The sequence below is a fragment of the Xenopus tropicalis genome, chromosome 10 (genome assembly GCF_000004195.4).
Source record: "Xenopus tropicalis strain Nigerian chromosome 10, UCB_Xtro_10.0, whole genome shotgun sequence".
Lineage (NCBI taxonomy): Eukaryota > Metazoa > Chordata > Amphibia > Anura > Pipidae > Xenopus > Xenopus tropicalis.
Genome location: NC_030686.2, coordinates 35,348,168 through 35,363,207, shown reverse-complemented (window position 1 = coordinate 35,363,207; position 15,040 = coordinate 35,348,168). Strand labels below are relative to the sequence as shown.

Genomic DNA, 15,040 nt, shown 5'->3' with positions numbered 1-15,040 from the left:
TAACTGCTTCCTGGTAAGATTCCCTATTGCCCCAAAGTCCAAATTCCACTTCTTTATCAGCTTTAAGCCTAAAACTAAATGCTGTGGAAAGTACCCCCCCCTAATCCGGACCCCCTTCACTCTACCGCCCTCCATCCAGTCTCTGATAAAAGGCGAAACCCAGGACCTGACACAGTTCTCCCACAGAGAACACGTCCTTTGGCCCAGATTCCCAAAATTAAATTTCAGGAAAATGGTGCCAAAGAACGCGATTGGACAAACCATCCCTAACCCCCCCTCTTTTCTCTGCAGGAATGTGACCCCTCTTTTTACTGGGTTCAGTCTGCTCCCCCAGAGCATCTGAAAGAACAGACTGTAGAGCCGAGTAGAGAGAGATTCTGGCAGGGGAAACACGTAGGCAACAAAAAGAAACAACGGGATCAGAAAAGTCTTGATCAAATTAACCCTTTCTCTATAGGTCAGCTTCCAAGATTTCCAGCGCTGAACTTTTGCCAAACCAGCATCCAGTTTTTCTTCCCAATTTAACAGACCATTATCATTCCTCCCGAATTTAACTCCCAAGATTTTTACCTGCTCTGGGGCTACTGGGAAATTACCAACCTGAAAAGCTGGTTCCCCTTCTAGAACCCAAAAAGCTTCCGACTTTTCCCGATTGACAGAGGAGCCAGAGGCCCCCGAGTAACTTCTGATGCAATCAGTGACCACTTCAACCTCCGCCTGCTTAGAAACGATCACTGACACATCATCCGCATAGGCAACAAACCTGAGGGGCTGCCCGCCGGGCACACAGACCCCCTCCAAGCCTTTCCTCTCCAGCATCCTCAGGAAGGGATCCAGAGCGAATACATAGAGAAGAGGACTCAGAGGGCAGCCCTGCCGCACCCCGGCCCCAACCTCAAAGTCTTCACCTTGCCAACCGTTAATCAATGGGAAGCTTTTTGCCCCTTCATACAAAACTTTAATCCAACTAATGAATCTGCCCGGGATGCCGTATTTAGACAAAACAGCCCATAGATAATCATGGTTAACATTATCAAAAGCTTTTGTCTGATCCAGAGACAACAGATACTTACCCCAACCATGAGTTTTGCATGACTCCAAGGCTTCCCTTATAGTAAGGATCGCCCCAAAGATGCTCCGCCCCTTCACCGTGCAGAACTGACAGGACGATAATAAAGTGCCTGAAAATAAAATTAACCGGGAAAAAAGGATCTTTGCCAGAATCTTTCTATCGGAGTTGAGAAGGGCAATCGGCCTCCAGTTCTTAATCCTCTCATCATCCTTCCCCTTTGACAGCAGAATCAGGGCAGAGCACCTCATTGACTCACACAACCCACTCCCCAGACATCCATTAAAGATCTTTGTTAACACCGGGACTAACAGCTCCTTAAAGGTCTTATAGAATTCTGCTGTAAGCCCATCAGGCCCAGGAGCTTTCTTGTTGTTTAACTTATCAATCGCACCCTCCACCTCCTCTTCCCCAATATCTGCTGTCAAAGGGGAGAAATCCAAATTAGCTGTATCAGGTCCTGGGGTCGCCCTTAAGAAGCTTTCAGTCCTTTCCCTCTCCAAAGCCTTACGTCTGAACAAGCCGGCATAGTACGACCTTACAACTCTGAGGATACCCTCCCTGGATTTCTGCAAACTTCCCTCAGAATCAATAAGGCCAGTCACCTGCTTTTTCTTAAAGGTCTCTCTACAGTTCTGGAAAGGGTCCGGGGAGTTTTTTGCCCCAAAATCCCTTTCCAGAACCATAGAGTCCTGGCGACTGTACTGATGCTGCTTCATCAGAGTTTTCAACTGGGCAATTTTCTCCCCCACCACCCCGGCCGAAATTAAGGTTTCCAACTTCTTTCTCAGAGACTGGTATGTTCTAGATCTTATACCCTCCCTTTTAACAGATAGTTTTGTGAAGAAGGTTCGGATTTCTTCTTTCGTACCCTCCCACCACTGTTGGATTGAATCAAAGAAGTCCAGCTTTGACCACTGGGCCTCAAAAAAACTCTTAAAAGAGCCATTCCTTGCAGCTTCCTTCAATGACTCAAATCCAAGTCTCCACCACCCTCTACCCCTTCTCGGGAGCTCTGACATCCCATATTTAAAGGAAACCATTAAATGGTCTGAAAAATCTACCAATGTTTCCTTTACATCTGAAAAAGTATCTCTCTCTTTAACAAAAACCAAATCTATGCGACTACTACGGTTTGCACAAAAATAAGTATGGACACCCTTCCTCCCATTCCAGGTCGCCACATCCACCAGCCCCGCCTGCCTGATAATATTAGACAAAAAGGCCCCTTCATATTTATTATATTTACCTGTCCTGTCCCCCGGCTTCAGGACTTCATTAAAATCCCCAGCCAGAATGACAGGACAAGAAACACACAAAAAAGGTTTAATTTCGCCCAACAGTTCTTTCCTCTCTGCTATCGTATGTGGCCCATAAACATTAATCAGCCTAAACGTCTCACCCTGAAAATGAACATCTAGGAGTATACAGCGTCCTATTCTGATCTCCAAAAAACGTTTGATTTTAAGATCAAAATGACCTTTAAAAAGAATTCCCACCCCCCCTGCAGATTCCTCTGCAATAGACCAAAAAGAGGGTCCAAATTGCCATTCTCTTTTAGCATTAAATATTTCTGTCCTATCAGTTAACCTTGTTTCTTGTAAGAAAAGAACATCAAAATTAGATTTCCCTAAAAAATCATAAACTTTAGCCCTTGTTTTATGGTTCTTTATACTACACACATTGATAGTACAAAAATGAATCACTTGTTTTGACATTTTGGAGATTTAGCCAGCCTACCCTCCTTCCCCTCTCCAAATCTTTTATACTGAGGCTTCCCTAATCCACTTGAAGGGCCACCGTCTTTCTCAAAAAACCCATTCCCATCTATAGATTCCCTTTCCTCATCACTTTCTGTCCGACCTTTCCTTTTCTTCCCCTGATCCTCAGTTATCTCCATTTCTACATGGGAAGGGACCTGTTCTTCAATTTCACAATTCATTTCTTCTGTCACAAGAGGCAAAGAAGCCTTGGATTTCTTTTTCGCCTTCTTCTTTTTCTGCTTCTTCCCTGTTTCTTTCCCATGCTCCCTCTCTTCATCCTCCAACCTGTTTAACTCTTCCTCTTCTTCCTCAGCCATATCCCCCAAGATTTCCCATCAGGGAGTTCAAACCTATTAGAGGTTTCAATATTTGTTTGGAAAACCATCTTGTCTACCCTCTTCCTTGTTTTTCTTCCTACCTCCTCCCATCCTTCTTTCTCAACCTCCACTTCCCTTCTTATCCCTTCTCCCCCATCCTTCTCAATAGTCTGGGACAAAACTTCCCCACCTCCCTTCCTGTTAGTGATTTCCTCACATACACCCACCTCCACCCTGGGTACCTCCTCCTGAAAAAACTCTTTTTCGATTCTAGGGCATTTCTTTACAATATTGTGCCAGGCTTCTGGGCATTCCCGGTGCGTATGTCCCAAATCATTACAAAGGTTGCACCTTACCTTATTGCATTCCTTACTAACATGCCCCTGAGCCCCACATAATGCACAAATTTTGAGAGTGCAATCATTGGCCAGATGACGCTTTGAGCCACACTTGAAACACTGCTTGGGTTGTCCTGGATAAAAACAAACACCCCTCTCCTTTCCGATAAAGAAAGAGTTTGGGAGATGCTTAGTAACATTATTAGATACATCCAATCTCACTTGTACTTTCCATCCCACAATCCAGAAACCCTCCTCATTATATAACCTTGTCAGTGGCGCCAGGACCTTACATTGGCGCTTAAGCCAGACCAAAACATCTTCTGGGGGAATGGATTCATTTTTAAAAATGACAGTGACGTTCTTAACTTCTGGCTTTGAAACAGGTATGGCCCTGAAACCTTCCCACTCTGGGGATCTTCCCTTCTCCTGATAGAGACTCCAAAATCTATCCAAACCTTGTGGTAATTTAAAACTTACTTCAAATTCCACATCGGACACTGTTATGAAAGCATTAACATCAGAAGGTGTAAAACCCATTGACTCCTTTATCAAATTCCTGCAGATATACCTACTGCCTGGCATCTTTTCCTTCTCCCCATCCCATTTAATCTTAACTACATTTATCCTTTTAAACACAGGCCCATCAAAAAGAGTCTCTTGTTGTCTTGCAAAAAATCTTCTTTTTTCCCAAAACCCTTTACTTCCTTGATCCTCTCCCCCTGCATTTGACATTTCCATTGACTTAGTAGGATTTGCCACTTCATTTGCTTTACCCAAAACATCAGGAGTTACCAGCATATTATTCCCATTATCCACAGAACATGCAGAAACAATGGGGTTAGAAGGGTTAGAGGTAGGGGGGTTGGAGGTAGAGGGGTTAAGAGTGGATGGGTTAGAGGTAGGGGGGTTAGAGGTAGGGGGGTACAGGTAGGGGGATTAGAGGTAGAAATAGAATCAGAGGGTTTAGGTACAGACATAACAGCAGATTGCCCTTTCCCTGTTCCCTCCTCCTCCCCCCTAAGCACAAAATCCATATACATTGCTTCAAATGATTTCCCCCCTTTACCAGCCTGTTGCATTTCATCAAAACGAGTTCTGTTTTTAAACACCTCTTTCCAGGGTTTAATTAACAGCATAGTTTGCTCAATTTCCCCATCAGCCTCCTCCAACTCTTTATTTATTATAGCAAGCTTTCTTATTCCTAAAGCTCTAGCTTCCCCTTTAGCAAACTTAATGTTAGCAATCCCCCTCTCAATATCCCTCTCCAAAGCTCTCTTTTGTCTTTAAGAAAGTTCACAGTCCTTAGAGCTTTAGCAATCACCATAGGGTCAGGATTCTCTCCAGCAGCAAGTGCCTCGTTAGCACAATTAGTATCAGTCTCTTTACTCACAGCAGCAACAGTCTCTATACAGGCTGAAAATGTCTCTTTAGCAGCAGCACAAACAGTCTTTAAATCAGTAGAAATAACATTATTATCAGCAGCAGAAAGTGAGTCAGTAGCAGTGAGTGGATCAGCAGGAATAGTGGCCCCACCAGTAGCAGGAGAAGCCACAGCAGCAGAATAAGACATTTTAGCTTTCGCTATAGTAGCAGTTGGATTCCCAGCAGTAACACAGTCCTTGCTCACCTGCCCAAAGCCCCCTTCCCCCACCTCCACTCCAGGCTCCTCTGCACAGTCCAAAGCCCCCTCTGCCACCGCCATAGCCAGATTCTCACAGGCGCAATTAGCAGCATTTTCAGCAGCCGCATCAGCATTATGAGTGCCCTCCGCAGGACACAACTCCCAGCATGCACTGCTAGCCTCCCGATGCTTTAGCTCCACACAGACAGGCCCCGCAGGCACATTGCTGGATCTCTCTGCTCTCCCAGCTGCCATTACTTTACTTGCACCAAACTCCCCGCTCCTCCCGGGGGTCTCAGGTTCCACACTGTCACCCCCCAACAGGTCACTGGAGGATAATTGCGCAGGGGTCTCACACAACTGACTATTTGTGGCACTTTGAGGGGTTTCAGAGCCAGACATAGGGATGGGAGGCATACTCAGGGGGGGGGACATGCTTGTTTGTGGGTCAGGCTCATCAGGCAACAAAACTGGAGTTCTTTCCAAATCTTCTGATATTGTTTGTGAAAAGGATTCATTCATATTCTCCTCCTCCATGCTGCTTCCACTATCTTCCCTTCCTCCCACCTTCTTTCTCTTGGGCTTAGCTTTACTTACTTCACTTTCTGCCGCCATTTTCTGGCTTGAGCCTTTCCTTCCAGAAACAACAGCTTTCTTTTCATTCCTCACACGAAGAGAAAATCTTCTTTTCATTTTCCACAACAATAAAGAAAGTCAGTTTTTTGTTTTTCTTTTTAAGCCCCAAACCGGGAAACAAACAGCCCCCCAGACCCTTACAGGGCCTGGGGAAAGTTCACCTCACAGGAGCTCCCTCACAGCACCTCCACTCAGCACGAGAGTGTGGCTTACAATGAGGGATCAGATAGGATCTGTGCCACTGTGACAGAATGCTCTGTTATACAGATAGCTAGAATCTCAGCCATAAAGCAGGGCAGGACTGCTGCTTACAATGGGGATCAGATAGGATCTGTGCCACTGTGACAGAATGCTCTGTTATACAGATAGCTAGAATCTCAGCCATAAAGCAGGGCAGGACTGCTGCTTACAATGGGTATCAGATAGGATCTGTGCCACTGTGACAGAATGCTCTGTTATACAGATAGCTAGAATCTCAGCCATAAAGCAAGGCAGGAATCTCAGAAAAAGAAAAAAGACCCCGAAACATTATTACTTTTAATAAACATTACTTTTTTTGCTAGAAATACAAACTATATTTTTGATACTTATTTACTATTCAAGGATGAGTTGCGCAAAGAGCATAACCCCTCACCTGCTGAAAGGCATGATATAAAGCGTTGGCGGAGGAAGAGAAATTCCCTTCTCTCCCTCCTTAGTCATCGTCTCCCAGTGACTCATGTTATTACACGCTGCTTCTGGGTGAAATATTCACATGACCCGAAGCCTGACTTTCATTCACACCATTTGGGGGCCAAGTGACCGATGGTATCCCAGCTGCCTTGTCAATACAGAACTCGCAGGAGAGAGGCTGCAGAATCTTACTGCATATCATGAAACCCATAGGAATCCTTTTCCTTCCTTGCTTTTACTACTCCCATCATTTAAAGCTTAAATAGCGCCGTGTAGTTTTCCATTTCCTCGTTTCTACTCTGCACACTAAGGCAACGGGGGGAATGGAGTGAATGCCTTGCACATAATGGGGCCCACACAGAGTATGGTAGTAGGAATAGATGGAGTCAGGCCAGGATCGTAGACTGCTTATTGGGGTACTGATGGTTAACAGGCTCAGGAATACTTCAGATCATTCAGCTTTAAACCCCAGAAGTAGCCTATGGTAAGGGTGCCAGCGCAGCATTTGGCCAACTAACTGGCCGTAGAGTCTTTGTCTGACCCAGGGCACTTATTAGGCTTAATAATTGCTCCCTCCAGTCCGTACACCTTGGATGCAAATTGCAGTTGTGATCATGCATTTGTGGTTGGATTGTTGTGAGCAGGGAAATCACTTACTGTGCGGTGTACAATACACGGAATCATTAAGCGCAGAGATAGAGGCACCAGATAAGGTTCTGACCGCAGAGAGCAGGAAAGTGGAAATGGAGGAAACAGAAGTGAAAAAGAGCTAATTGGGTGTGATCGTTAGGCTGATAAACTGTCTTTAATCATGCAGAAGGCTTGTCTGTACTAACAGGGCTGCTAGACATGACTCTGAAGCTCAGGATGCTGCAGTCAGCAAAGACAGCCGACCCTATGTTAAGGGTAGGGAGAAAGAGTATCATTGCAAGATCCATTCTGACAAGCAGCAGTCCTGCCCTGCTTTATAACAGAGCAGTATTTTGATCATAATATAAATATAATATAAAGTTATACACTAAATGGTAGTGTGTTGGGGGGATCCCTAATTGGGAAGAATCTGGGGATTTTTGTAGATAACAAGTTGTCTAATTCCAGGCAGTGTCATTCTGTGGCTACTAAAGCAAATAAAGTGCTGTCTTGTATAAAAAAGGGAATTGACTCAAGGGATGAAAACATAATTTTGCCCCTTTATAGGTCTCTGGCCTCACCCTGAATATGGGGGGCAGTTTTGGGCTTCAGTCCTTAAGAAGGATATTAATGAGCTGGAGAGAGTACAGAGACTGCAACTAAACTGGTAAAGGGAATGGAAGGGTTAAACTATGAGGTTAGACTGTCAGGGTTGGGGTTCTTACGATCAGTGCTCCAGAGGCCCCCCTAAAGATTGGAGAAATGAAACTTTCATTTGAAGCAGAGTAGGGGGTTCCTCACGGTGAGGGCAGTGAGGTTGGGGAATGCCCTTCCTAGTGATGTTGTGATGGCAGATTCTGTTAATGCCTATAAGAGGGGCCTGGATGAGTTCTTGAACGAGCAGAATATCCAAGGCTATTGTGATACTAAAATCTACAATTAGTAATAATGTTGGTATATACTGTATGGTTTATGAATGTGAGTGTATAGATAGGTCAGTATGGGTCTGTATGTGAGTGTATAGATAGGTCAGTATGGGTCTGTATGTGAGTGGATAGATAGGTCAGTATGGGTCTGTATGTGAGTGCATAGATAGGTAAGTATGGGTCTGTATGTGAGTGGATAGATAGGTCAGTGTGGGTCTGTATGTGAGTGTATAGATAGGTCAGTATGGGTCTGTATGTGAGTGCATAGATAGGTCAGTGTGGGTCTTTATGTGAGTGCATAGATAGGTCAGTGTGGGTCTGTATGTGAGTGGATAGATAGGTCAGTATGGGTCTGTATGTGAGTGGATAGATAGGTCAGTATGAGTCTGTATGTGAGTGGATAGATAGGTCAGTGTGGGTCTGTATGTGAGTGGATAGATAGGTCAGTATGGGTCTGTATGTGAGTGGATAGATAGGTCAGTATGGGTCTGTATGTGAGTGTATAGATAGGTCAGTATGGGTCTGTATGTGAGTGTATAGATAGGTCAGTATGGGCCTGCATGTGAGTGGATAGATAGGTCAGTATGGGTCTGCATGTGAGTGGATAGATAGGTCAGTATGGGTCTGTATGTGAGTGGATAGATAGGTCAGTATGGGTCTGTATGTGAGTGGATAGATAGGTCAGTATGGGTCTGTATGTGAGTGGATAGGTCAGTGTGGGTCTGTATGTGAGTGGATAGATAGGTCAGTATGGGTCTGTATGTGAGTGGATAGATAGGTCAGTGTGGGTCTGTATGTGAGTGTATAGATAGGTCAGTATGGGTCTGTATGTGAGTGTATAGATAGGTCAGTATGGGTCTGTATGTGAGTGGATAGATAGGTCAGTATGGGTCTGTATGTGAGTGGATAGATAGGTCAGTATAGGGTGTGTGTGCTGGGTTTACTTGGAAGGATTTTTTCAACCCTGTATAACTATGTAAATGGAACATTTTCTAATTGGGCCAGTGTGGTTAGTGGAGTACCGCAGGGGTCAGTCCTTGGTCCTTTGCTTTTTAACTTGTTTATTAATGACCTGGAGGTGGGCATAGAGAGTACTGTTTCTATTTTTGCTGATGACACTAAATTGTGCAAAACTATAAGTTCCATGCAGGATGCTGCCGCTTTGCAGAGCGATTTGACAAAATTGGAAAACTGGGCAGCAAACTGGAAAATGAGGTTCAATGTTGACAAGTGCAAAGTTATGCACTTTGGTAGGAATAATATAAATGCAAACTATCTACTGAATGGTAGTGTGTTGGGGGCATCCTTAATGGAGAAGGATCTAGGGGTTTTTGTAGATCACAAGTTGTCTAATTCCAGGCAGTGTCATTCTGTGGCTACTACAGCAAATAAAGTGCTGTCTTGTATAAAAAAGGGCATTGACTCAAGGGATGAGAACATATTTTTGCCGCTTTATAGGTCCCTGGTAAGGCCTCACCTTGAGTATGCAGTGCAGTTTTGGGCTCCAGTCCTTAAGAAGGATATTAATGAGCTGGAGAGAGTGCAGAGACGTGCAACTAAACTGGTAAAGGGGATGGAAGATTTAAGCTATGAGGTTAGACTGTCGAGGTTGGGGTTGTTTTCTCTGGAAAAGAGGCGCTTGCGAGGGGACATGATTACTCTGTACAAGTACATTAGAGGGGATTATAGGCAGTTGGGGGATGTTCTTTTTTCCCATAAAAACAATCAGCGCACCAGAGGTCACCCCTATATATTAGAGGAACAGAGCTTCCATTTGAAGCAGCGTAGGTGGTTTTTCACGGTGAGGGCAGTGAGGCTGTGGAATGCCCTTCCTAGTGATGTGGTAATGGCAGACTCTGTTAATGCCTTTAAGAGGGGCCTGGATGAGTTTTTGAACAAGCAGAATATCCAAGGCTATTGTGATACTAATATCTACAGTTAGTATTACTGGTTGTATATATATAGTTTATGTATGTGAGTGTATAGATTGGTTAGTATAGGTTGTGTGCTGGGTTTACTCGGATGGGTTGAACTTGATGGACAATGGTCTTTTTTCAACCCTATGTAACTATGTAACTATGTAACTATGTAACTATAAAAAAAGAATAAGGAAAGTGATTAAGATCAAGTGCTCATCAGTTTCAAAATGTGTGGCTTTATGAAAAATGCATTTATTTAATAACAGAAAATGACACAGCACTAGATAAAAAACAATATTTTTCATAAAGGGAAGTCTGAGGGCTGATAATATTGCTTTAAATAAATGGTTGCTTAGCAGAAGAGCCAAGAGCAGGCTGATTTCCATGTGCGCCCCCATACAGACGGCTGTGCCAGAAAGCTCAGGCGAATAGTGGATTCCTCTCTGTTAATGAGGATTTACCATCTGTAAAATTCCAATGCGTTGTGTCATGCAGGGAACCTTCCAAAACACTGGATTCCACCCTGATTCACACAGTTTGTTACAGCTATGGTAACTGACTTGCAGGAGCTACATCTCTTAATCGGGGCTCTTAGATTTTTTCCTGTTTGGTCGTGTTTAGATGGGGATATCCCAGTGACCTCACGCCACGTAAGTCTGTTTGCTGTGGAACTGCCAGAAGTGTCGGATTCTCCCCCAGAATCCAAAACAGCTTAGGGGAAACACAATAACACTCGACTATAACAGTAAGAGGTCATGTCTGTAGCTAGGCACTTCCTTCTGGGGGCTGCATTGCCTGTGCCATTAAAGGTGCCGAGGGCAGGATAGGGGCAGAAGCAACTGCCCATGGCCCTGTATATCTTTGGGCACTTTGTGCAGGTTGGAAGAGTGTAAGAAAGCTCAGTAACATACATAAATGATATCTTAAAGAAGCATTATAAACAGTTATATCTAAAGAAGCACTGTAAACAGTTTTTGTTTCCTACAGCCATGATTGGCCAGTATAATGACCCTGTAAAAGGGGTATCTATGTTACCACCAGGGTATGATTTTCTGTGGATGACCCCCTTAGAGGGCCTTGAAGTTTAGGATCTTTTTTGGAATTTATAAAGCCCCTCATACTAAAAATAGGGGCCACTCTCACTACAGTTAATGAGCTAAAATTAAGGACCATTTAACTCATGACAGTGACTCAGGGAGGACTGTATTTCAGTTTGGTGCTGCCCCAAGGCATTGGACCTCAGCCAGCCCCCCCGCCCCCGTTCAATTACAACCCTTAGCTGGCGGTGAGGGGAGCTCATTTTTATTTATCACATAGGAACCTGAGGGCCATTAAGTTGCCACCCTAGTCATGGGCCGTCAAGTGCCTACATGGTAAGTATGGCCCTTCTTGTACTTAAATGCAAATTACCAATCCAATCATGTGGCCAAACTAATGCCCAGACCTGTAGCCCATTCTGCCCTAGATGAAGACCACCCCAGGTACCACTGTAGTAAAGTAAATAAGCCTTCTGAGACACTCCCTCTATATCTATACAACTTGTCATGCAGTAGGAGATAAAACAATCAGGGGTTATAATTGAATTCCCCTCTAGAAATACCTTTCATTTGCTCCTGACACCTTCAGCCAATTACCTACCTGAAGTCTTCTCTGTGAATACAACTTTGGACTCAGCAGTGAAATTCTGGCCACTGAGAATCATCTGTTGCCCACCATACACCAGGCAACTGTGCATATCCTGCCTCTCCACCAAGGGGAGCTCATGAGCAGATCTTTGGGCTGAAAATAAATATACAAACTTTTATGGTCAGAGTTTAAAGAAGAGAGCAGTTTGATATATTGCAACACAAATGTTTGATTATACTAATTTTTGTTTTATAAAATAAGTATAATAAATGACATCCAAACTAATAATAACTTAGTTAGCCTAGTCTCCTAATATTTTTTCCCCAATGCAAAATTAAGCCTCACCTAAATAAACAGCTATGGCCCTTGCTGACAAAAATAGGACATGTTACAGGGCCAACAAGCACCTTATTAGGAGATTTTCCTGCACCATTTAATTCAATAGACAGTTGGCCTAAATTACCTGCAATTACTATGGCACTTTCTCCCTAAGATGAGGAGTTTCACAGAGGGATGTCCTGTCCAGTCTGTACTCGAGGGAATGTCAACCCTTTTTTCTCTCTACGCCCTGAACAAGCAAGATATTAGGGGCCCATATGGCATACTGGACACATCTAAATATGCCTTTCAGTGGCCAAGTGCCAAATGGCAACTTGTTACTGTCCTGTAACTAACTTATGGTAGTTCTGTTAGCTTTGCAAGGAGAGGAAAAAGGAGCTGAGGGGTGAGCCAGAGCACAAGAAAAGAAAATTAGGTGGGGAAGAAAACGGGTGGGATAATAAAGTAGGGCAGGGGAGAATAAACAAAAGGGAGGGGGTGCAATAGAGAAGAAGAGATGGGGTTTAGTACACCTAGTTTTTCAGCACCCAAAATGTGCTGAAAAAGTCACCCTCGGCTTATACTTGAGTCGAGTGCCACGGGTCCCTCCAGATTAGCACCCTCTGTCCTTTGTGTGCAAATTAGGCCACCCGCAACCAGACCCTCCAGTGCCCTGGCCTGCACCCAAATTCATCTTTATCTACCATCCTCACCTGTCCCATTCTGCACTAGACATTGCACTTTATATTCTATATAAACTATTTATAGTTTTGAAGGATATTAGCTCTTTGTGTTTTAGCTTCATTGCTGATTGAGTACTCTACAGGTATCATTGTTGATAAAACATTTGTTTTTGTTGACCCTCCAATTGCAGAGCTAGTTTACAGTTTTTATTTGAAATAAATATTTAAAAACACCTACCCCACTGATGCCTCATTTAATGTAATTGTATTGGTATTTATTTTGATGAAACTTAGCAGTAGCGGCTGCATTTCCCACCCTAGGCTTATACTCGAGTCAATACGTTTTTCCAGCTTTCTTAGGTAAAATTAGGTACCTCGGCTTATATTCGGATCGGCTTATACTCAAGTATATACGGTACATTGTCATATAAGCCTTATCTATACCATTCATTGTTATACTGGCAAACTTACAGCATTCAATAGGGTTGGAAGCCACTTGCAGGGACACAATCCGACCATTTGCCTCTGGGATGTGGACTCGGAAAACTAAACGCACCCTTGTGTTCTTCCGGCCAATGTCAGTCTCTCCTTTCCTCAGCTCGATGTCTGCATTTTTTAATTTCAGGATCCCTGCGCAGTCAATTCTGTGGTAGAATTCAAATTTTTTAGGCAATGTATCTCTGACACCCACAAAATATAGAAAACATATATGCATACGGGTCTAGTAACCCATAGCAACTAATCAGACAATCACTCTGACTGGTAGAGTGCATTAAGAATAATGAAAGCAGACAGCAGACTAGTACAAGTTACTGAAGTGCTTCAGGAGTCAGAACCAGGCAGACAGATACTGCTTATTAAACCAATTACATTTACAAATGTGAAGTGCTGAATGCAGATTTTGTAGGAAAATAATTTTGCCAGTACAAATTTATGTTATATATGCCTGAGCTGTCTGTATTAGGAGTATAACAATTAACATAAAATAGTGTGTGGAAAAAACGTTTTCGGACAGTTCTCCCAAATAAGCCGTTAAGGTATTTTTCACAACTCCCCTTACATGTGCTATTAAATATGGCCGGCAGTGCTGAGGGAGCTGGGAGTCGTTACTCAGAGGGTATATAAAACAGGCACGCTGTTCGGAGAAGAGCCTGGAGTTTCGAGCTTTCCCTCTGGTCACTGTAAAAGGCAAACTAGCCGTGCATTCCCACCAGGCCACACCAATAAGATTACTTCTCCAGACCATGAATAAAATTCCATCTGCTTGTTGCAGAAGTCTGAGAAGCAGAGATTTTATGGGTAGGCAAATACCACAATAACATTTATATACTCTGATTCATAGTCTCATAAATAACCATGAAACTCAAGTTGTATTTCATTTAAGTTCTGTTTTATTCTTGGAGGGTATGAAAAGAATAAACATATCACTCTCTAGCTGGCACTGTTCCTCAACTTGAGTATTAACCACGTACAGTAGATATTCACTAGTTCCCCAACTTGAGTTTTAACTAGCTACAGTAGATATAAACTAGTTACCCAACTTGAGCATTATCTAGCTACAGTAAATATACACTTGTTCCCCAACTTGAGTATTAACTAGCTACAGTAGATATAAACTAGTTCCCTAATTTCAGTATTAACTAGCTACAGTTGATATACACTAGTTCCCTAACTTAAGTATTAACTAGCTACAGTAAATATACACTTGTTCCCTAACTTGAGTATTAACTAGGTACAGTAGATATACACTAGTTCCCCAACTTGAGTATTAACTAGCTACAGTAGATATAAACTAGTTCCCCAACTTGAGTATTAACTAGCTACAGTAGATATAAACTAGTTCCCCAACTTGAGCATTATCTAGCTACAGTAAATATACACTTGTTCCCCAACTTGAGTATTAACTAGCTACAGTTGATATACACTAGTTCCCTAACTTAAATATTAACTAGCTACAGTTGATATACACTAGTTCCCCAACTTGAGTATTAACTAGCTACAGTTGATATACACTAGTTCCCTAACTTAAGTATTAACTAGCTACAGTAAATATACACTTGTTCCCTAACTTGAGTATTAACTAGGTACAGTAGATATACACTAGTTCCCCAACTTGAGTATTAACTAGCTACAGTAGATATAAACTAGTTCCCCAACTTGAGCATTATCTAGCTACAGTAAATATACACTTGTTCCCTAACTTGAGTATTAACTAGGTACAGTAGATATACACTAGTTCCCCAACTTGAGTATTAACTAGCTACAGTAGATATAAACTAGTTCCCTAACTTAAGTATTAACTAGCTACAGTTGATATACACTAGTTCCCCAACTTGTGTATTAACTAGCTACAGTAGATATACACTAGTTCCCCAACTTTAGTATTAAGCACCTACAATAGATATGCTATTGTATAGTACCATACCTCCCAACATTTAAAAAAATGCAAGGGACAGAAAGAAATGGCGCATGTAGAATTTGATTGGCTCCAAATATCTATCTGTAAATATATTGAGCAT

At 42.9% G+C, this 15,040-nt stretch overlaps 1 protein-coding gene across 7 annotated transcripts in view; it reads right to left on the bottom strand.

Annotated features, from left to right (window-relative positions):
* The window catches only part of nfatc2 (nuclear factor of activated T cells 2), a 93,262-nt gene that overhangs the window by 37,589 nt on the left and 40,633 nt on the right, over positions 1-15,040 (bottom strand). For all 7 annotated transcript variants that reach the window (XM_031894306.1, XM_031894305.1, XM_031894307.1 and 4 more), the window contains 2 exons: positions 12,993-13,165; positions 11,533-11,673 (listed from right to left, as the gene is read on the bottom strand). In XM_031894306.1, coding sequence (XP_031750166.1) covers positions 11,533-11,673; positions 12,993-13,165 — 314 coding nt within the window. The remainder of the gene's footprint in view (positions 1-11,532; positions 11,674-12,992; positions 13,166-15,040) is intronic.